The sequence below is a fragment of the Stenella coeruleoalba genome, assembly GCF_951394435.1.
Source record: "Stenella coeruleoalba genome assembly, chromosome: X".
NCBI lineage: Eukaryota > Metazoa > Chordata > Mammalia > Artiodactyla > Delphinidae > Stenella > Stenella coeruleoalba.
In genome coordinates, this window is record NC_137152.1 from 59786253 (window position 1) to 59810347 (window position 24095).

Below are 24095 nucleotides of genomic sequence, written 5' to 3' on the forward strand. Positions count from 1 at the left end.
CAGTTTCTCCTGATGGAGCCGGAGCCAGGGAAGGTAGCCAGAGCCCCCATGGGGGTGCAAACTGCAGACAACGTAGTTTAATAGGCAGGCGAGCAGGACGCTGAGCGCGAGGCCCCGAGAGAGGCCCCAGGGTTCTGGTGCCGGCTAAGGGCGCGGGGCGCGGGGCAGGCCGGGCACCTGCTCCCCAGGTCTTCTCAACGCTGCCCGTTGCCCTGGCTGCCTCCAGTTCCCGCCCCAACTGCCGCTCTTCCTGATAGACTATCTCCGAGGAGGGCACAGGACAGAGCGAGGAAACACCTGTTTCCAACAAGAAAAGAGGTGGGGAAAACCCCCCACCAGACTTCCAATGGTCTCATCAAGCTTGCTCTCGAGAGCCTAGTAAAAGCGCGCCCAGAAAGCCAGAGGAGATCATTTTTCAAAAAGATCGCTTTCTATTTCTTACTCCCCCCCTCCTTTTCCTAAGCTGTAACGTCCCTTTTTAAAAAAATGCCTTCTTTCCTCCGTGGGGCTTCCCGCTCCTCCCAGGCCCCTTAAGGCCCCTTAAGGCCCCCAGCCTGGGTGCCTACAGGAACCACCAACACCCCCAATCCCACGCTTTGCAACTGCATGCGTTTCCGAATTCTTCACTTCCTCAGCCCCCTGCCGACCTACAGGTGGGGAGTGGGACTAGGGGGCAACAGAACAAAGAAACCAGGGAGCCACTGACCCAGGCCAGGCGCCCCTTCTGCAGCCTCCGACCGGCCGGGGAACAAGAGAGGCTCACGAACGCGTGAACCCCCCAGCCCGGGTCTCACGCCACTTTCTAAAGGCGAGCAGCCGCAGGCCGCGTGGGAGGTGGGTGCTGCCCCAGCGCAACAGGCCTGAGTGGCAGTGGACGCCAACAGCCTCCACGCACTGGGCTCCGTTATTTCATCAGCAGTTTCAGAAAAACCTGCCAAAAGCAGTTATGCCTCACTGCAATGTGTAGCTTTTTCCTGCCATTTTTTCATAATAAAAGAGGGAGTGAAGCTCGCTCGCTCTCTCCCACTCCACCCCCCTCTCCTAAAAAGAGCCAAAAGGATACGAGGAGAAAAAAAAAAAAAAAGAACCCACACACCAATCTCCGAGGGGATGCCATTGAGGTGTGGCTTGTATTTAAATATCCAATATGTCAATGTAAGGGGAGTGGGTATGTATATAAAGTGCCGTTTGCATCTGATAGCTCGACGAAGCCAGCTATGAGAGGCCTGGGGAGATGGATGCGGAGGGGAAGCGGCACTTTGACTGAGCGCAAGGTCAGGAGCGCGCTGCCCCACGCTCCCCGCCGCTGAGAAGTTCCTTGGACAAGAACAGACGTCGACTGCAGCTCGGCAGAGCGCGGAGCGAGCTAGCAAGCGAGCGCCGCCGAGTCGCCCGCGCCCGCGGCGGGGAGAGGCAGTTCGCGCCCCACGGCCCGGACTCGGCCCCGCGCACCCCGCCATGGCTGAGGTGGGGGGGGTCTTCTCTTCCTTGGACTGGGATCTGCACGGCTTCTCCTCGTCTCTGGGGAACGTGCCTTTAGCTGATTCCCCAGGTTTCCTGAACGAGCGCCTGGGCCAGATCGAAGGGAAGCTGCAGCGCGGCTCGCCCACCGACTTCGCCCACTTGAAGGGGATCCTGCGACGCCGCCAGCTCTACTGCCGCACCGGCTTCCACCTGGAGATCTTCCCCAACGGCACGGTGCACGGCACCCGCCACGACCACAGCCGCTTCGGTGAGGACGCGGCCGGGAGGGACGGGAGGCGAGCAGACGGCGCACTGGGGAGCCGACGGCTCGAGGCTCCGGCTTGGGGCCCGCGGACCGCCCCCCCCCCCCCCCGCCCCTCGGCTCGGCGCCGTCTGAGCCCTTCGAGGCGGGAGGCCGACGGGGACGCGGGGCAGGCGGGACGCGACGGTGCGGACTTGAGCCGCGCAGCGGCGTCGGGGCGCCTGACACCCTCAGACACTCTCGGGAGGAGGCGGGGGCGCCTTGAGGTGCGGCTTCTCCTTTCCCCACTCCACCCTCCCTCCCCCGGGAGCTAGAGGATTGTTCTGGGACCTGGACGCTGCAGGTGGAGCTGGGAGAGGGGTAGGAGCATCCGCCGAGGAGGTCGGGGACCGTGGCTACAGCGTGAGGCTGAGCCTCCAGGGCAGCTGGGTTGTCGCGGCAGATTACCTGAAGCTGGAGCCTTCGTGGGCCGTGGATACGGCGTGTGGACGGTCCGCGCCCGAGTCGATTTTGACCCGCGGGGACGCGGCAGCCGTGGCACCTGCCTACCTCTGTGTTGCTCTGCCCGTGTTGAGGTACAACCCAGACAGCACGGCGGGATCTGGGTATTAGAGAAACTAGGAAAGCCTCCCGGTGGCTACTGTGTAAGGGCACAAGCCCTGGGGAAGCTTTTGCCGGAGCTACCTCTGGACTCCTTGCCTCAGTGAGGAAACCGTTCTAGGCCCACTCCCAGGCCCCAAAACAGGTGTATTCTGGGCCCAGGGCAGAAGACACCCAGCCTCCATCCAGGATTTTCTCTGCCTGCCACTCTGCAGATTGTTCAAAGGGCACAGCTGCCTGTCTCACATACAGAACACAATTAGTATAAACCTTGACCTGGGACAGAGATCATTGGGTTTCTAAGCGAATGTGTTCACTCCTCAATAATTTGGCCATTTTCAGTTTCAATTTCCTATCCTCTACTAAACTGTTATTTTGATGCTGTGACAGCTACCCTTCTTTGGGTCCCCGCATCTCCCAATGCCCTCTGCTTCCTCCCAAGGACCCTATGGGCCAAAGACACCATCTAAGCCAGTGAGAGGCTTTGCCTACCATCAGGCGTGATACTCTTCCCTTCTTTTTCCCATCCTCCCTCACTTCCCCCAAACCTCCCTACCCTCCTATTCCCCGTGCCTTGCTAGAGCTGCACCCCAGTGCACCATAAAAAGCCTGGGGTGGATGGGGAGAGGGGCAGAGGCCTGTTCCTGGGCAAGGCTAAGTCTAGCAAACAACTTGGGGCCAGGGCTGGTCTTCCTTGCTGGGAGCAAGCAGGAACCCTAATGAGGTCTATGTCATCTTGGAAAAATGCACTTGGAGAGCTGGAGTACAGTAGGTTGTGTGTGGGGTGGGGGTAATGGAGGGGTGCAGGTGTCTGTATAAACTTGCAGCAGGTCCTCAAAAGGGTGACAAGGTGGGGTGGGGTGAGGGGAGAGGGAGGGTTAACTTAGCTCCTTTCCCTTCCATCACTAGTGACTTTGCAGTCCCCTTTTGTTCCTCTTCGGAAGGAATGGGACTCCCACCCTGGCCTCAGAACCTCCCAAAACTCCCAGAAATGGCCTAAAGATATTGGGGTAGCTCATTCCTGAGATGTAGAATAAAAATTCTGAAATGATGGAGAAATGTGAGGTGGGAGTAGCAGAGGTGGAGAAACTGTGAGCTTGACTCCCAGCAGCTACAAGTGTTCGTCTGATTCTGTGCCTAAACTAAGCCCAGTAACCTACAAGGTCAACATAAAGTAGTAATAGGCTCTTGGGATAAGTGGTCTTTAATTACCTCCCTAAGGACACATCTTGATTTCTTTTCATCTCCCAGGTCTGCTAAGGGTGTTAAGTTTAAGGAGAAACCAAAGGAAATAAAACTGGCGGGAGGAAGGGGTGTTTTCACTGCTGCTTAACTGTTTCATTTTGGGTTTTGCCTTAAGTGCATGCGCACACACACACATACTGACTGAGACCACCTCTGCATCACCTTTTCCCTTTCCTCCTTCCCTGGCTTCCTGGCAGTTCCGTGTATTTCCTGTAAAGGAAATGATAACTGGTCAAAGCTGTGTCTTTGTAACGTCCCCTGCCAACTTGCAAGCACACATTTACTCTTTCTCAGTTTAGCTTTTGGCAGAGAAAGAGGTGGCGTTTTGAGTTTGCTAACTCTCTCCTCCCTCCACATTTGAGTTAATCAGCCAGGGTATTCAATAAATCGAAACTTTAACATTCCATAAGTGCTTTAGCAGTCAACATTCCAGCAGGGTAAAGTAGGCCAGACTTAAGATATAAAATATTATAGATTTCTGCTTGGGGGGAGGAGGTAGTCTCCAAAGGCCATGTAAAGTAAATAGCTATTTGTTGTAATTGGAGAGCAGGGCCCCCAAGGATTACCCTGGAATCCATGTGTTCAGAATGAGTCAGGCTGAGCCCAAGAGCAGCCTCGACTCCAAATAATAACCTGTTGGCACAGCCTATGCTCCCCCTCCCCTCCCCTCCCCCACACCCCCCATTCTGCAATCAGTAGCCAGGAGTATTTCAATCTCCGCCTGGCTGGCTGGTGGCATTTACATAAGGTTCACAGGGATCCTTACATTCCTGAGGGGCACCTGTGGGCTGGCAGAGCGGAGCTCGGGAGCCAGACTGGAGGAGAGGCCTCCCGCCAGGTGGGATGGAACAGGCTCGCGCAGCTGCTTTGGTTTGTGAGCGATAGGGTTCTTATTTGGCAAGGTGCCAAAACAGCACTGTCTTGGCCCTGAAAGGCTGAAAGGATGGCTGAGGGCATTCGGGTGAGTTATGGAGCCAGATTAAATGACATACTAGGCCAGTCATCTAGCTGGGTTCTGAAGCAGTGGGACCCAGAACAGATCTGTTTTCACTGAAGCCATGGGGCAAAAGGTGTAAGAAGAGAAGAGTCTGGAAACTGTCGAACACAGGCCAGAACCTGAGGTGGACAGGTCAAATGAGGCAGGGGAGAGGGAGGTCCTGGGCTTTGAAGGGGGTGAAAGTACTGAGGACAAACTTTGTCTACTTAATACTTTGCTTCAACGTTTTGCCGTTAACACCCCTCTCCAGCTGTAGTTGGGAAAATGTAAAAATGGCTTGTTTTCTCTCTCCCTTCATGCTGGCTGGAATTCAGGAGAAGGTTTAGGAATATCTGTTCCATCATCATGTGCCACTGGGTTCCCACAGTTTGAATCCAGCTAATAGGAAAGTTGGCAAAGGGAAATGATGCCCAAAGACAGCTGGGCAGGGATGATTCCAGCTGTTGGAGACCCCTGTTACTGGACACAACCCAAGTGACTTCCTCTATGATCTGTCCTTTGGCATCAGGGTTAACAGAGAGCTGGAGAAAAACGGTGGTGACTCAAATGGCCACACCTCTTGGGTTTCATGATTTGTTCTCATACCAGGTTTTGGATGGTGAGATCACAAGCTACCCTCTGCTACTAAATGAGCTCAGGGTGGTCAGAGACATGAGATAGAGAATGAGGGAACTAAGACTCAGAAGCTCAGAAGTAAGCTGCCTAAGCAAAGAACAGAAGTCATCAGCGGGTTGGTATCCCTCAAAGTTTAGCACCCAGAACTGAATCATGACCTGGCTTCTCGTTTCCTGGCCATACTGGCCACTCTCCTTTGAACACCCTCCTGTGTTTCCATAGCCCTCTTGAAACACAGTAGAACTAAAAACAGCACTCTTGTGATCTGAGGCAGAGCAGAATGGGGCAATCCCCTCCTTTATGCCAGTTACTAGATCTTGATCAATACAGCCTTAGATCACATTAGTGTTTTTTCTTTTTTTCTATTTTTTTACATTAGCTTTTAGCAATTTTTAATTTTTACATGACTAGCTTCACATTAGCTTTTTAATAATCTCGTGAATCAGCCATACTGAGGTTACCTTGTTCAATCAAATTCTGTACTCCATTGTTGTGCATGTTTTGCTAAGCCACGTCTCCCCATTCCAAAGCTGAGCAGACTTGCATTTAGTAAAAATGCATGAAAACACAAAAGAACAGTCCATGTTTTCAAGAAAATATACGTGGTTGCCTGAAGGGGGGAGGAGAGGGGGAGAAGCTTATGGAAATAAAAAGAAAGAGATAGATAAATAAAAAAGCCTTTACGCAGATCAATTATGATAATAGGCCATGAAATAAGGAGTATGATTGACTCATACTGTACTTGAGGCTTGCCCTCCCCCAACAAAACCCCAAACACAAAATATCTTGGGTAACTGGTTTGGGGACCAAAGTGCAGGACTTTACATTTATTCTAATTAAAGCTTATTTTGTTGGAGTCAGCCCATTTTTCCATTCTCTTGAAATCTCTTTGGATTTTTATTGTCGCCCTCTCAGCTGTATGTCTTCTGGAACTAGGGTAAACAGTCCCCCTATGTCCTTTTATAAGTCATTTATTAAAATGTTAAACAGGGCAGAACCAAAATCAGAACCTGTGCAGTGTAACTAAAGGTTTTGGTCCACTAAATCAGTATCTGCTTAAGCCCTACTTGGCACCAGGTATTTTCCCTTCCCCTCTTACCATCTTGTGTCAATATCCTTTCCCAAAACTCTTTTTTTGTACTACAAGAGTTAGTAACAACCAGACTGAGACTAAAGCTTGGAGGATGTCAATGCTAGAGGACAAAGGCCACGTTCTGAGTGTTCTATACAATGGCAGCAGAAGAGCGTTACATTCTCCAAATAGGTCCGAGTGTGCCCTAAAAGCTTCCATACCTGATTGCCCACCCACCAGCCCAGGTCACTGGGGCTCTTCAGGAGACTTCCCACTGGAGTTCTGAACCTGATTTCACAATTGCCCACTTAATTTTTTAAAGTGATCTTTAAGGAATCGGTCCCACTCCCTGTGTAGATTACATAGAATATTATTACCCTTAAGAATTACATTTTTGGATGAGAAAGACAGCCAGATATGAGCTCATTTCATACCTTTGGATGCCTGTGTGAGTCAATAGTATCACGTTTTGGTCTGTATGTTGAAAAACATGGTTAGAGAAAATCAAAGAGAAATCTAGTTGACCATTACATCTGTATCCAAATAATAGATGTGCTATCTTAGAACAAAACTGTGAAGTCTTCAGTATCACCAGGATTTCAGTTCTGGTTCTTTTTTCCCTCTTAGTAGTCAATTTCTTTTTTCCCCCCGTACTGCTCCTGGGTAAATGAAAAGTTTTTCAAATCCTCACCTCTAACTTTGTCAGCTAGAGGGACATTTCTGAGTATCTTCCCTTTTCCCTTAAAGCTGCAACATCTCACATCAGTATCAAGTCTAATACTACCTGCCAACTCTTTGCCATAGATAAATTTAAAATCCTCAAGAGGTAAGCCTGAGGCTGCACTGGCCAAGAGTACTTTTGAGGAGAAAGCTCTCACCAGGCCAAGTTTTGCTTCCTGCCATAGGCTGGAGGAACAAACTTTGTGAGTGGCCCGTGTGGCCTTTGTTAGAGTCAGTTACAGGCAGTTGACAGCCTCATGTGGCTTTAAGGACATGGGAGCTAAGAGGCTGCAAAACAAGTTCAGCCTAGAGGACAGCAAGGTAATGCTGTGTGCTCTGGGGAGGAGGGAAGTGACTTTGGGAAGATACAGAAACCTGGCCACATTCTTTCATTTTGAAAGCTGCCCTCCCAGTTCTTGAAACGGTGGTATTTAACAGCAATAGTACCTTGTAATTATGGAGCTTCTGTAGCCAAACGCTTCTCATGGTCTTTTCCTTATAATATGCCTAAGAGTGTTGAATAAAGGCAGAGATTATGTCCCCCTTTTTACATATGGACATGCTGAGGCCCAGAGAGACTCAGTGTCTTCTCTGAGGTTCCATTCTTGCTGCAAAAGATGGTTTCATCAGGTAATTCACCAAAGGCACACAGAGCTGGCCTCCAGTTGGGCATAAAGGACTAGTAGCTCATGTCACCTGAACAGTTTCCTCTTAGCTTGATATCAGTGATGGAAGTGGCATTCACTTTTTTGCTCTAGGAATTCTGGAGTTTATCAGCCTGGCTGTGGGGCTGATCAGCATCCGGGGAGTGGACTCTGGCCTGTATTTAGGAATGAACGAGCGAGGAGAACTCTATGGGTCGGTAAGTTTAAGGTTTTTTGTCCTCGGAAGCTGTTACCACAAGTGTTTGGACAATGTAAGGCAAAACATTCATCTAGCACTTGAAAGCACTTTTGTCAACTTTAAAGGATTAGTGTCTTCTAGTCAGTTCTTGACTGCCCAGGAACTTGCTACATAACACTTTCACTCATTCAGCCTCCATCAAAACAGAAGCTTTTCTGTAGTACATTTGCTTTCACCTTCTCCATTAGAGGGCCAGCTCATCTGATAATAATAGGAAGCTGTACTGGTTTGTCAGTAGATGGTAAGGGTTTGGGGCATTAACTCTCCCAAGGAGCACATCTTATTTGTGATGGGTACCCAGAGGAGTAGCCAACTGGCTGGCACAAAAATAGGCAATGGTAAAGCTGGCCTTCAGATTGAGGATTCTGAGATTAACGACACAGTCCTTGATGTCCAGATTGCTTCAGCTGAATCCCAAAAGCCAAACAAAATAAACAAACAAATGAAGAGTGAGGGTTCCAGGGTCTGGTGACAGCCCTAAAGTCCCCAGCTAGAACTGGGTTGGCTGCAGTGCATGTTCACTATTTTGGAAGCCAGCCCAGAGCTGGGGAATGGTGACTTTGCTGATCTTAACCCTTTCAGAGGATCCCAACTCCTGGCTTTGGCTTTTGAGTCACAGAGCATACTTTCTGGCTGCCTGCACCCCATGAAATCAGAGCACATTCTTCCCTGACACCTAAGAGATAGGCCTGTCCCCAGCACTCAGTATCGGCAAAACCCCAGCAAGTAGTATGGTGGTTGGATCAAGTGTGAGAAGGGACAGAGGCAAGAGACCCAGGAGCTGCCAGCTTGAAGTAGCCAGATTTGGAGGAACTTTTCAAGGAGATCTTTTCTGAGCTTTCCAACTGACAGGCCTGAGACCCTTCATTAGGAGAGATCACAGCTCACCTCCCATGGAGCTTTATATAGATCTGAGGCCTTTGCCTGTCAGTTGACATAGTTGACTGCAATCTCAGTGGATTTGAACATCATTAGCCCTAAATAGGGAGAAAACTCAGGGGTGCCAGCGGGGCATTGGGAGGCCATAGCAGAAATTCTCAGGCTCAAAGTGCCAGGTGAGCCCATCTCTTTCAGTCTCCTGCCTTCAGAAAAAATATCACTGGAAACATTTTTGCGTGGCTCACAAAAGAGGGTGAAAGTGATACCGACAGGGCTGTTTTGTGCTGTTTGGAAAGAAGATGCCTCAGGAATACCGGGAGATAGGACTGAAATATTCTAATATCAATGTGCTATTACTATTTTAGTTTCTCCACCAGCAAGCTGGGATGGGAGAAATAGTCATATAATGGGCTCTGCTTTATTTTCTTACCCTCACAGAAGAAACTCACACGTGAATGTGTTTTCCGGGAACAGTTTGAAGAAAACTGGTACAACACCTATGCCTCCACCTTGTACAAACACTCGGACTCGGAGAGACAGTATTATGTGGCCCTGAATAAAGACGGCTCACCCCGGGAGGGATACAGGACTAAACGACACCAGAAATTCACTCACTTTTTACCCAGGCCAGTAGATCCTTCTAAGTTGCCCTCCATGTCCAGAGACCTTTTCCGCTATAGGTAACGGACCCCTAGTGTGACCTCTGTGACCTGTATACTCTGGGGCCACAGTTGTCTCTGGAAGCACTATATTCATAGCTTTTCAATCTTCTTTCCTATCAATTTAGATAACAGAGAAGCACTTACTGTTCAACTCGACCCAGCTGTTCCCTTGTTGTTCAAAGTGTATATCAAGGTTGGGTTATTTTGGGGAGGGATGTGGGGGGAGGGGGAGGTCTAGAGGGAATCTTGTATATACTTTTTTCTTTACTCATGTTCTTTCCCCTGAGGTGGCACAAGAAAGAATGGGGTCCCCGCCAAGGGCCAGAGGTGTCTTGCCCCACAATCTACCCAAATACCTTGACAGTGGGTAAATGAAAGACCAAGGAATCTGCCATAGATGCTACCTACAGAGCTTTGGAGAAGTCTCATTAAGAAAATCCTTGGGGCTACAGCCCTGCTGCAAGCCATCCCTGCACTGGCTCTGCAGATTTCTCATCTGTCCTGACATGCAGTTTCCCTGCCATTGGAAGTGGGAGATGGGGTAGGCTGTAAGAAAATGATATTAAAATGTAAGCATGGATACTGTGCATAAGGACAAACTATTTATGAAATGTATATGCTATTTATTTTATATATTTATTTATTTCAAAATAATTTTATTTTTAATGAGAGATGCTATGACTGGATTTTCATCAGAAAGAATAAGGTCCTACTGAAACAGGATAAATGAGTTAGTAAAGGCTTTTATTGGCAATAAAATTGTCTTTATATTGTAACCACTGTCTAATTCTATTCATTTGTACACTTAGAATTAGAAGGTTGGTTAGCTTCTTTCACTAATTAGAATCTCTTGATGTTGGCATCACACTGCCTAGGCTAGGTGACCCACTATCTACAATATTAGCATTATCTAGGGGCCCTATCTGAAGTTCCTTCTGGTTCTATGACTTTAACTTTAGTGGTGAATCAAAGCTTCAGGAAGGCCCGGACCAACAGCCCTTATGGAAGCACCCGTTTGTGCTTAGGACTAAGCATAGAGAAACCCTCCTTTGGGATTTGGTTAGGGCCCAAAGCCTGAAGGTCAGAAACCCTAATTGGTGGCTTCTTACTTAACATATGAAGATGACGGGATTCAAAAAAAATAACAATCAATAGGGAGAATGATTTTTTTTGAACCAGTCAGCTTCCCTTCTGGAGGTGTTCTCCCACTCCCTCTCCAAACCCCCAGCCCCCTTCTCTGCCAGTGTTTCTCCTAGAGAGCAACAGTTCTTAGAGTATATGGTCTCTTCACCAGCAGCATCATCTGAGCACTTGTTAGAAATGTAAGAGATCAGGTCGTACCCCAGACCTGCCAAATCAGAATCACTGGGTGTGGGGCCCAACAATCTGCATGTTAACAAGCCTTCCAGAGGATTCCTATGCACAATAAAGTTTGAAATCTAGTGCCCTAAAAGAATGGTTTTCAAGAAGAATTCTTTTTGCATCTGAATTGTCTATAAAGAAAGTTTTAGGATAAATTCAGTCCATAAAATAAGAGTGGCTGTAGTTGAAGTGGGGAAGGCATTCTTGGAGCTCCGTCTTCTCCAGAGCAGCCTCTGAGATATCTTGCTTTGAAATCCCTGGCCTCTTGACTGATATTTACTGAGGTGGGAGTTATTTACATTTTCAAAGCAAATGCTGTCTGGAAACAAGAACCAAAGGAATAAAAGTCTCATTGAGTACTCAGGCACCATGAAGTACTGGTGGGAGAAGTTTTTGGGTTTAGGATCGTTCCTCCTGGTGCTCCTCAGTCACATCCACTATTTCCCCAACTGATTGGTAAAACAAATAGCTTAGGTAGCGGCTCACTTAAAAATCAAAACCAAAAACTCTATAAAAGTTCGTCCAAATCTAAGTACCCAACAGAGAAACCACACGTATGAGCATACACACATCAAAGAGCAAATACGACTGTATGATTGATAGAAAGTGCTAAGTTGCACAGTGTATGTGATCACAGACTAGAATGCTTGCCCACGGAACCACCAAGGCAGAGATCACACAGGGCTGGGGTGAGCAGGGAAAGTTCCCTGAAAGGGGTAATGCCCACTGCGGAGAACCAACAGGAGGATTTAGAGAGCCAAGAGGCTGATGGCAATGTCTGTGTTGGGCTACAGGGAAGAAACACCACATCTAAAGGTCTCTGGAAGGAGGGTAAAAATCAGCCGTGTGACATTTTTTATCACATTTTGAATGTGCATCACACCTTTATTTTAAAACCAAAATTTTACCTATATTCTCTATGGTCAGCTACCTAGAACTTCTGATACACAGCCCCAACTTCTGAGGGCTTGTGAGATAAGTGAGATCTGTTTTAACCAATAGGAAGTTGGCACTTCCCTGTGAGTAGGGCCAGTGTTACTCTAGTGAGGCAGTTGACATGGGCCTGGCAATGCCACAAGCACCATACTACACAGGGTAGGATTTACAATGAAAATGCCAATGTAATGAAAAGGCAAAGATTCCAAATCCTAGGGTCAGGCCTTACCTTTTTCCTCTGGGTAGAAGTAGAGGGGAAAAGAACAGAAGAAGGGTCCCAAGATGCAGAAGGGGTTCATAGGGGAGGCACTCTTGTACTGAGCTTTAGGAATAACAATGAATGGGGCACATTGCCAGCAAATGTCAGTGGGCATCTGTTGTCACGGTCAAAAAGAGGGAAAAGATAAATTCTGGAAATTAAAATGTAAGATGGATGACCTAGTACCACTAGAGCAATCAGCAGCTGATTGACACTGTATCCCCAAAGTGCTAAAGTAATGGATTTTGTGCCAACCTAGAGGGAATTGTAGAGTAGTAAGCTCTGGACCTCTGGTTTTGAATGAAAACATGCACAGAGACTGTTTACTAGTCATCTTTTCATCCCCTCCCAGTGTTTAGGGTGTTCCTGGAACAAAACAAACACTTAGGAAATGGTTGCTGAATAAATGAATGGTTGGTTGAAAGAAAGAATGAGTAAATGAATGAATGGACAAAGACATAGACACCTTTAGCAAATATGTATATGATGCAAATGCCGGGCTAGAGAAACCAAATGCATTACATACAAGAATCATCTGAACTATTAAGTTCCCAGTACACTTAAATATGCACAATGACAAACTAGGCTGTATCTTAAGAAAGATACTCAGTTCCCTGTCACTGGAAGTGTTTAATCAGAGGCTAGACAAAGTCTTGAGAAGGATATTACATCATTTGGATGGAACAGGGTGAATGCTAAATAAAAGTGACCGAATGTGGTGGCATTATTTACTAATTACATACTCCACGGGACCCCCAGATTTCTCCTGGGCACCTATCGTGTCCTAGGAGAAAGAGGATATAAGACCTAGGAGTGCTACACAACTGCTATTCCAGGCCAAGAAAAACACTGTACACCAGAATTTCCAAACTTGGGGTTCACAAGGTCCTTAATGGTCCATGGAAGGCCCTTTGGACCTGAACTCCCAAAACAGTATGCAAATTTTTATGTGTGTGTACATTTGATCTTACATTGGTTCTCAGAGTATCCCCCAACATGTTAGGAACCACTACCCTAGGAGTTTCCACAGCCTCAAAACATTTGGCATAAGAACTGGTGGCCACTGCGATCCTGTGTGAAACCTTGACTGAGTTTTAGTTTAGTTTTGTTTTTCTCAAAGACATAGATTTTATGTGTGAAATCTTTGACTCCTATCATCTAAGAGATAGCTGTAAGTTTGGCAACAGGGAGGTAGGAGTGAGGGGAGGGAAGAGCTGGGCTGGCTTCACTGCTCAGTGGTTCTGCACAAAGCTCAACCCAGGGCCAACCTTGACAGCAGTTCTGATGGCAACAAGATTCTCCTTCCCCTCCCTTCCAGCCCTCTTTTCACCCCTACTGCCACAGCAAAATGTTGTTCATGCTGAAAAAACAGTCGAGACTGAACCCACCAGGCCCAGACACAAGGAGCTTATCAGAACCATCAGAGCAGACTCCCTCCCCAGAGGACTTTAATCAAAGGCTTAAGATAATAAAAGAACCCAAGTTTATCTTACCTTCAAGTCACTGTGGTGCTCAGCCACTGAATCCCTGGCTACATAGTCAGAAATCCATCAGGCTCAGGGCTCTAGTGGGGCCACAAGTCACACAGGCTTTGTCCAAGTTGCCTAAAGCACGGGTTTAGCCTTCCTCTCCCTGACTCTTCAGCTGACTTTCGGGGACTGCTGCTTTCCTTCTCTCTGGAGTAGATGGAGCTGCATTGCCTTTTCCCAGAACAGGGAGCTGCTGAGGAAGAATGTGGGATGTTAGGGAGAAAGCGATCAGTGAGGAAGGACACTTTCTTTTGGAAAGACACGTTCACGGTCAGTCATCTAACTAACTTCCTTGCTCAGCAGGAGGAACAGAACATAATTTAGTTTGTCATTCCTAGAGCTCCTTCTGTTCTCAAAAGAGAAAATGGAAGACCTTTCTAATAGGCCTCTACACCAGGGCTCTGGTGTCAACTGCAGAGATACCCAACTCTTGCAACCCAGCACAGGCTGTTGCTCCTCTAAATCTCTTTCCAATGCCCAGACGAAGTATGGGCTCAGCTCTGTTCCTTATCGTTGCAATGTAGCACAAGACATGCAGGTAACATGTTCTTCAGGTCCTGAAGTCAGACCAACCTTGTTTTATATCCAGATTCCTTTACTTCCTCTTTGACCCTGAACAAATTCATTAATTAATTCATTAATTCAACGAGTATTTGTTGAGCATTTTTTCATCTTTAGAGACATAACAGTAAATAAGACAGGTGTAGTTCCTCTCCTCCTGATATGGTCTAGTCAGGAAGACAGACATAAACAAGTAAACCTACAAATTGTAACACGTGCCATAAAGAAAGAGTACAAGGTGCTATGAGAGTATATAGCAAGGCAGGCATAACCTTTTAAGGGGATTAGGGGAAGGCTTCCTGAAAAAATGATTCTTACGGTGAGACCTGAAGGGTGACTAGGAGGGTAGGAATAGCTTTCCAGGGATAGAGAACAGGAATATGTAAAAGTCCAGAGGCAGGAAGGAGTTAGGCATGATCAAAAAACTATGAGAATGTGATGTGGCTCAATTGTAGTAAGCCACAGGGTCTTCACCTGTAAGGTGAAAATAAATACAGAACCTACCTCAAGGGCAATTGCTATGAAGACTAAATAAGATAATGTATTGAAAGTGTAAAGTGCTTAGCACAGTTCCTGGTGCATAGTAAGCGCTCAATAAATGTTTGCTATCGCTATTACATTTAGTTCATTATTTATTAGTAGCAGTATTAATTTGAAGACATATGTCGGAATGAACATATGCATCACTCCACCCCCTCTCCATATGTATGATTTTGCTGGGGTTTTACAAAGGACAGGTACCAGAAGGTAAGGTGGTACATGAGACAGCCATGCCATACACATGCCAACCTCTTACTAAGAACACATAATGAGAGTACCCACTTGGAAACTCCACTGTCTAATGTACCTAATGAAGCAAACCAACAGAATCTGTCAGCCCTCATCCAACTTCTATTTTAGTTATATTTTAGCAGTGCATCCTATGGTCACAGGAGACTCCCTTCTGCAGGCTCCCATGACCACACCATGAATAGACAGCCTCACCCGGGTCCCACATATCCAGAACCCTCCTTCTTCATTTCTCTTCCTTATAGTCATGCACTCTGAGCCCCATCCCAGTCCTTTTTAACATGCCACACACTAGACTCCTAGTAAACTCGTGGTGGCAGATGCATGCTTGCCCTGTTTCCAATTTCCCTGTGTCCCACCAGTTGTAAATGTTCCAAGTTTCCAAAACCCATCATACCATCCTAACCTCACCTAACACTATACCCTATAGGTTTCTCCATGCTTGCCCCTTAAGCTATTATACCCACATCCAATAGATCCCACAATTCTCCTCCAATATAAACCCAGGGCACAGCCTCCTCAATGTACAATCTGAATGTCATGTATATATACAGGACAGAATAACTTGGAGAGCCCACACCCAAAGCTCCATCCAACTCAGTTTAAAGTGCCCACTTTCTCTGCTTCTGCTCCTGGATTGCCAACATTGCTAGATAAAGCTATGAAAATTGGGTCATCAAATGACTCCACTACAAACACAGTCACATCAATCTCAAACAGACCAGCCTTTTCCCACTTAACAGGCCTTTTATTCATTTAGTTTTGAGTCTGTCTGGCATTCACCGTAGCCTATCATAAAAATCCCTAACATCTAAACAGCTTTATATTGGCTTAGTGTTAACCAAACTTTTTTTCTAAGCATCTGGTAAAATTGTCTAAAAATAGACTCTGGGCTCTGTTGGGACTTCCTAAATCAGAATTTCCAGCTGAAAGGCTTGGTTATCTATATCAATGTTTCTCAAACTTTTTGATCTGAGGAGCCCTTACAAACTTAAAAACTATGTAGGACCTCAAAGAGCTTTTATTTATTTGGATTATAGCTATTGGTATTTAACATATTAGAAATTAAAATTCAGCAATTTTAATTATCTAATAATTAATTTAAAATAACAAACCCATTAACATTAACATAAATTACATTTTTATGAAAAAAGTAATTCTATTCTCAAAAATTTAATGAGTGGTATTATTTTACATTTTTCCAAACTTCTTTGATGTCTGCCTTAATAGCAGACAGTTGAATTCTTATATCTGCTTCTGCATTCAATTTGTTGCTATATGTTCTTTTGGCTGAAATATAGGGAGAAAATCTGGCCTCTCCTAGATCTGTAATTAGGAAAGAAAGGACCTCATGGACCCCCAAGAATCCTTAGACTACTCTTTGAGAATCACTGATCTGTATATTTAAGTCCCCAAGGAATTCTTATCAAGAAAATAGGTGGCAAACACTGCATTTTTCATGTGAGATATTACAAATCTCCATTCGTCTCTAGCTCTCAGCTCCAGACTGTTCCAGATCAGGCATTCTCTGGTCTCTCTCTGTAGATGAAACCTCCCTCATGTTTTACTAAGACCTAAGCCATCTAGTAGTGGCTTCCTAGCATTCATTTTTTGGTATTGTTTAGTTTGGCCTCTTTCTTTCTTTCTTTTTTTCTTTTATTGGCCATTTGTATATTTTCTTTTTTTAAATTTTCTTAATTTTTTTGGCTGCATTGGGCCTTAGTTGCGGCTCACAGGATATTTCGCTGTGGCACACGGGCTTCTCTCTACTTGTGGCGTGCGGGTTTTCTCTCTCTAGTTGTGGCACAGGGCTCCAGAGCACATGGGCTCTAGTTTGCGGCATGCAGGCTCTCTTGTTGAGGTGCGTGAGCTCAGTAGTTGTGGCATGCGGGCTTAGTTGTCCACGCATGTGGAATCTTAGTTCCCTGACCAGGGATTGAACCCACGTCCCCTGCACTGGAAGGTGGATTCTTAACCACTGGACCACCAGGGAAGTCCTGGCCTTTTTCTTTTAAAGAAAACAGTTTTTTGAATTTTTTATGGTGGTAAAATATATATAACAAAATTTGCCATTTTAACCATTTTCAAGTGTACAATTCAGGGCCATTAATTACATTCACAGTGTTATGTAACCATCATCACTTTCTATTTCCAAAATTCTTCATCACCCTAAACAAAAACTCTGAAACCTCATTACTTCCTCCTCCCAGCCTCTGGTGACCCCCTAATCTACTTTGTCTCTATGGATTTTCCTATTTTGAACATTTCATATAAATGGAATCATAGAATATGTGGTGTTTTGTGACTGGCTTCTTTCATGTAACATAATGTTTTGAAGGTTCATCCGTATTGCAGCATGTGTTAATACTGCATTTCTTTTTATAGGAATAGAATTGCTAGGAATAGCATTGCTGAGTTATATGGTACCTCTATGGTCAACCATTTGAGAAACTGCCAAACACTTTTTCAAAGAGGCTGTGCCATTTTCCATTCCCACCAACAATGTAAGAGGGTTCCAATTTCTTCATATCTTCACTATCACTTGTTATTTTCCATCTTTTTTTATTGTAGCAATCCTAGTGGATGTGAAATGGCATCCCACTGTTGTTTTGATTTGCATTTTCCTGTTGAGCATCTTTTCATGTGCTTATTGGCCATTCGTATATTTTTCTTGGAGAAATGTCTATTCAGATTATCTGTCCATCTTTAATAGAGTTTTATGTCTTTTTATTATTGAATTATAAAATTTCTTTATACGTGGGGAACCTGGTGCTAAACCATTCATAGACAACCTGCTTCTGGGTCAGGGTTTCGTATGTAGCAGAGCAGTTCCCTTGCCACAATCTATTGAAAGTCAGCCCTCGACACAAGGGTTTGTAAAATAAATTTTAAAAAAGAGTATAAGATGAAATAGAAACAAATAAGAGACTTAAAAAGAAAAAAATGATTTCTTTATATATTCTGGACACAGTATATGGGATGAGGTAGAGACCCAACTTCATTCTTTTGCATGTGTATACTAAATGTCATGGCACCGTATGCTGAAAAGACTATTCTTTCCCCACTGAATAGTCTTGGCACTCTTGTGGATAATCAATTGACCATAGATGTATGGGTTTACTTCTCCATTCTCAATTCTATCCATCTATGTATGTGTCTATCCTTATGCTAGTACCACACAATCAAAATTACTGTAGATTTTTTGTAAGTTTTGAAATCATGATGTAGGAGTCCTCCACTTTGTTCTTCTTTTTCAAGACTGTTTTGGCTATTCTGGGCCCCTTGCAATTCCATATGAATTTTAGGATCAGCTTGTAAATTTTTTACAAAGAAACCATCTGGGATTTTGATAGAGATTGTGATGAATCTGTAGATCAATTTGGGGGGTGTTGCCATCTTAATAATATTAAATCTTCCAGTCCCTGACCATGGGACGTCTTTCCATTTATTTAGGTCTCCTTTAATCTTTTTCAAGCAGGCTTTAGACTCATTTTCCCTTTCTTCCTCTTTCAGATAGTGTTCCTCCATCTCTGAAAGTTATGTCCTTCCTCTGCACGCTTGATTCCAACTCCTCCACATAGCCTTTCCCTTTCAATATGTCCAAATTTCTCTAGTTCTTAAAGAACTTCCTAAACATACAAGTAAAGGATGGAATCATTAAGGAAAAAAATCAAGAAGTTTGTTAACTGCTAAATATAAAAAAAATAATAAAATTAAAAGCTTAAAAAAACTGGGGAAACATTTGCCATAAAATTTTAAAAAGTTATTATCATTAACATACTGACTATAGGACCCATACAAATATATAACAAAAACACTAAGCTTCCAATCGAATATGGGTAAAGAAAATATACAGACAATTCACAAAAGAAGATATACAACTTGTAAAAATCATAAGCAACATACTTCAACCTCACAAGTAATTAATGAAATGCAAAACAATGAAATATATTTTCCTTATGAAATTAAGAAAGTTTTAAAAAATATAATAATACTTAAAACCAGCAAGGGTGCAGAGAACTAGTTTCAATCATATACTGCTGTTGAGAAAATACTGATGATGCAACTTGATAATATAAATCCAGAACTTTACATTTTTCATGTTTTTTGACCCAGTAATTCTTCTAAAATGCAATCGATGTTCTTTGCAACATTATTTATAAAAGAAAAAGAAAACTAACTTTCCAACAATAGAAGAATAGCTATAAATTACAGTACATTATTGTGATCAATCATTCTGCAGTCCATGATAAATATTTTAATGACATAGAGATATTCTCTCAGGATAATTTAAAGGGAAAAGCAGAATATGGAATTGTATTACACTATGATCTCAATCATGTAAATATACCATACATACATAATATGAATAGAAAAAATAATAGAGGTAAAGGAGACAAAATGTTGAGCACTTGTCTCTGAGCAGTAGGTTTTTATGATCTTTATCTTCTATATTTTTCTAACTTTTCTACAGTGGGCATGTATAATTATCTATAGTGCCTTGAGGCCATTACAGTATTTAATCAGTCCCCCATCAATGGGCATTTGGGTTGTTTCTAGTCTTCTGTCACTATGACCAACATTCAAGTGAATATACTTAAACATATATCTTTGTGCACATATGTGAGTATATCTGTAAGATAAATTTCTAAAACTGAAATGTTCTGGGACAAATGTGATGAGCATTTTAAATTTCAGTAGTTAGTGCCAAATTATCCTTCAGTGAGGTTGTACCAGTTTATACGACCACCAATAATTTATGAGGGTGCCTGTTTCCCCATGATCTTGTCAACAAAATAAACAATTGTTTTATCTTTGCCAATGAAACATAGATGAAAATTGTATTTGTTTTAGCTCATTTACATTTTATGACTGAGATTAAGCATCTTTCTATTTGTTTAAAAACCATTTGCGTTTCTTCAGATGAGGAGACTGACACCCAAAGAGGGTAATATATTTAAGGGCACATACCTAATTAGTGACAGAATCAAAACTGGCTCCATAGTTTACTGAACATCAATCCTAGACTCTTTGTATCACATCATTTTGTTTTTACCTATACCACACATTACCACCTGATCGTATACTGCTCCAGTGTGCTGTCTTCATATCAAGATCATCAGCTCTATCTTTCCAAGCAGGTTGCAAGAAGTGCCATAAAAGAAAAAGAAGGGGCTTTGCAGGTGGCAGACTTGGATTTGAAACCCGTGTGTTCCACGTTCTTCTTCTGTGACCTTTGGCAAGGCTCAGTTTCCTCATCTATAAAAAGGTGGCAATAATACAGGACTAAATGACATTATGGGTGTAAATAACCTAGGATAGTGCCTGGCATAAAGATACTTCATAAACGGGACATAAACACACACATACATAGGCTTCTTAATGCCAGGATCTAGACCAGCAAGTTCTCTGTAACTTTTTATCATATCCAACACAGTGCAGGGTACCGAGTAGGTGCTAACAAATTTTCTTTGACTTGACTTGACTTGACGGGGTGGGGGCTTACAGTGTAATAGTGTAATACGGTGATTGACTGCACAGCAATGACTCAAAACCCTGAGGCTAACTGACAGAGAAAACAATCACGAGTCCCCACCCCCACCCCTGCCCCACACTCCCGACCCGACCCGCACCCACACTGCTCCTCAAGGCAAATCTGGATGGGAAGGGCAGAACTCCTAGGCTAATGAGGCCGAGCCCTCTAGCAGTTTTGATCACTTTTCGGAGTTTAGTGGCAAATGTACTATATGAGCTATATGGTGGGAAGCAACCTAAGGAAATGTAACATGGTCAGATTTGTGTTTTAATAAGATCATTCTGACTGCAGCGTGGAAGATGGATTGTATGGGTGGGGAGACTAAACCAAGAGGCTACTGCAGTTATTGCATCAGGAAGAGATCAGAGTTGGGGAGCTGGAGGTTGAAGGAAGGTATAGGAGAAAGAGGGGATGATGGATGGAGCCAAATCTCTAAGGAAGAGGGAGGAACTTGGCTCCATAGCACAGGTGGAAGAATTCATTTATTGACAGAAGGGACACACTGAAACACGAGAGAAGGGAAAAGGAAAGGTAAGTTTTTGAAGGAGACTGGGTGGAAAGGTGGTCGAGAAGTTCTGACTTGATGCTCTTGTCATTCAAAGTGAACTGGGAGGCACCATCTCCTGAGCATGGAGAGGGAGGTAGTAGGCAGCTGATTAGGGACACTTAGAAGGGTTTCTAGACAGCTGAATTTAGAGATCATGACTTTGTTGTGACTCCAGTCCATAGAGTTGTGGGCTTTTCTTTTTGAGAAAAAGTTATATGGTTATGGTGATTTGGATATCATGGGTTCCTGTCAAGAAAGTATTGATATCTTCTGTGGAGGAGTAGGAGTAGAAGGCATATTGCTGGACCTGAGGAATGAAGAGAATGGTGAGGGGAACTGTAGGCAGCAAGTACAGACCACGCTTTCAAGAGGTTTAGCAGAAAAGAGAAGAAGGGAGATAGGGCCATGGCTTGAGGAAGAAGTAAATAAAGAACACTTTGTGTTTATTTTTAGGGTAGCAGAGACTTCGAGGTCTAAAAAAGATGCTATGTATGTACTTTAATGGAGGTCATATAAAGTAATGTTTAAGAGCACAGGCTCTGTAGCCATCAGTGCCTGGGTTCATATTCTGGCTTTGCCATTTTTATTCAAAATTAATTAAAGTCACCTAACCTCTTTGTGCCTCAGTTTTCTCAATGGAAAAATGGGAAAAATTACGGTAACTACCTCAGGATTCTTGCAAGTAATAAATGAGATAATATTTCTAAAACACTTAGAACAGTAACTAGAGTATGGTAAGTACTTGATAAGTATTAGATTATTATTATTATTTAAGCAAAACGCACATGCAGGATATGATTGGGTTTGTTTTGCTTTTGGCAAACCTTTTTCCTTATTGTAAAAGTGATAGATGTGCCCTTTTTTAAAAGTAGCTTTTGAAAAATTATACAAGTATTTTTTTGCTACAGAAAAATCAGAAAATAAAGATTAGCAAAAAATAAGAAAACAAAATTCCCTATCATCTTTAACATTCTGGTGTATATCATTCTGGACATTTTTCTATTCATTCAATAATGGTTTTCAAATTGTCTTTCAGTATGTGTGCCCGCATACAGCAAGGGGTCAGGCAAGTACTTTGGCTGAGCTTTTGAGCTTTGTCTCTGTGGCAGCTAGGGTTAATTACCCTAATACACGTGCTTGCCTCACTTTCCTTAACCCCCTACACACACACACAGGGAAGGCCAGACTCGCTGTACTCTGCCTCAGCCCCTGATTCTGGGGGCCCAGCATATGAGAGACCTAAGCCCTCCATCTGCTTGAAAGGAGAGGGGCGCTCAGACACCTTCTGTGAGGCTCTGGTTCTAGAAATGACCACCTTCTGGTTCCCCTATGCAGAATGCAGATACTCTAGCTCTGATTGTCCTAGATCCTCTGTCCTCTTGCTCCTCAAAGTGTGGTCCCTGGACCAGAAGAATCAACATCACCTGATAGCTTGTTAGAAATGCAAATTCTTGGACCCTACCTCAGACCTACTGTATCAGAATCTAAAGTTTAATGAGCTCCCTGGGTGATTTGCACATACATTAAAATTTGAGAAGCACTGGACTAGCACAGGTCCTTTCAATTCTAGGAATGAAGATTTTCCTAAATGTTCTTGAACATTAGAAATTTCAAGACTTTCCCACCAAAAGTTTTACCTTTCCTTAGGCCATTCTACTTCATGGAACAGGCTGAGCTTTGTGGATTAACAATAGGCCCAATGCTTTCCTCAGGATTCCAAGTGCATACCATTTAAACATTAAACATCTTTATGATCAAACTCAGTAGCCGGCAGATGGAACCAGGGAAAAGACTAAATAATTCTGATCCTAAGGGGGGATCCAATTTCTTCTAAGTACACAAGGTCAAACAATTTCCTCTCAGAAGAGAGGAAATTATGTTATCTGGCTAATGTGGGCCATGCAATCAGGGAATGAGTTCCCACCATCAGGTACAAAGGCATAGCTTCTGTGGGATGTTTCTGCCCCTGGTTTCTATACACCCTCCTAAGTCAGAAATGAGAAACTTCTATCAAGGGTCACTCACCCACTGATGTCGATTAAACAGGTAATAAATGAAGGGGGCCCTTGAGTAGAAAGCAATTTTTTCAGTGCAATGAACTATATAACTTATTTCTTTTTAAAAACCATGAACAGAATATGACCTTATTCCATAAACATAATAGAGAATTACAAGATGTACTTCAGTTCTTTGTTATGGCCAATTAAGAAATAGGGACAGAAGTCAGGAAGAGGGGCTTCCCTGGTGGCGCAGTGGTTAAGAATCTGCCTGCCAACGCAGGGGACATGGGTTCGAGCCCTGGCCTGGGAAGATCCCACATGCCGTGGAGCAACTGAGCCTGTGTGCCACAACTACTGAGTCTGTGCTCTAGAGCCCACATGTCACAACTACTGAAGCCCATGCACCTAGAGCCCGTGCTCCACAGCAAGAGAAGCCACTGCAATGAGAAGCCCGTGCACCGCAACGAAGAGTAGCCCCTGCTCACCGCAACTAGAGAAAGCCCACACACAGCAACAAAGACCCAACGCAGCCAAAAATAAATAAATAAATTTATATTAAAAAAAAAGAAGTCAGGAAGAGAGAAGGGCGACTAAAGAAGGTGAAGGAGAAAGACAAAGAGACCCAAAGAAAAAGGCAGAGAAACAGACATACATATACATTTAGGGACGCAGAAACAGACATTGATGGTATTGACATTGCCATAATTTTCTCAGGTAATATATGACCACCAAGACATTCACACACCAATTCATCAAACTATCTCATACTTTTTCTGTGTCAGGTGCTAAGGATATTAAAGTGAGCAAAATAGACAGGGTTCTGCCCTTAAAGAGCTCACATATCTAGCAGGGGAGCAAGACATTAATCAAGTAATCACACAAATAACCATTTGATTAGTTTCTTGTTTCTGTTGTAATAAATCACCACTAATTTAGTGGCTTACAACAACACCTGTTTATTATCTTACAGTTCGGCAGGTAGGATAGAAGTCTGAAGCAGGTCTCACTGGGCTAAAATCAAGGTGTTGGCAGAGCTGCGTTCCCTTTTGGAAATTCTAGGTGAGAATTCTTCTCCTTGGCCTTTCCGAGCACCACCAGGAAAAAGGCCACACACATTCCTTGCCTCATGACCCTTTCCAACCACCTTCAAAGCCAGC

At 44.1% G+C, this 24095-nt stretch overlaps 1 protein-coding gene across 1 annotated transcript; it reads left to right on the top strand.

Annotated features, from left to right (window-relative positions):
- The first annotated feature begins 1441 nt into the window (after positions 1-1441).
- On the top strand, positions 1442-9469 carry FGF16 (fibroblast growth factor 16). The gene is made up of 3 exons (XM_079910815.1): positions 1442-1732; positions 7734-7837; positions 9196-9469. The coding sequence occupies exons 1-3, from the start codon at positions 1459-1461 to the stop codon at positions 9439-9441; spliced, it is 624 nt and encodes a 207-aa protein (XP_079766941.1). The 5' UTR covers positions 1442-1458; the 3' UTR covers positions 9442-9469.
- The last annotated feature ends 14626 nt before the right edge of the window (positions 9470-24095 follow it).

Excerpts from the sequence above, each read along its gene's own strand:
- FGF16 (XM_079910815.1), top strand. The coding sequence starts at position 1,459 with ATGGCTGAGGTGGGGGGGGTCTTCTCTTCCTTGGACTGGGATCTGCAC. Across the intron at positions 1,733-7,733 it reads CCACGACCACAGCCGCTTCG|GAATTCTGGAGTTTATCAGC; the intron begins GTGAGGACGCGG and ends TTTTTGCTCTAG. Across the intron at positions 7,838-9,195 it reads GAGGAGAACTCTATGGGTCG|AAGAAACTCACACGTGAATG; the intron begins GTAAGTTTAAGG and ends TTACCCTCACAG.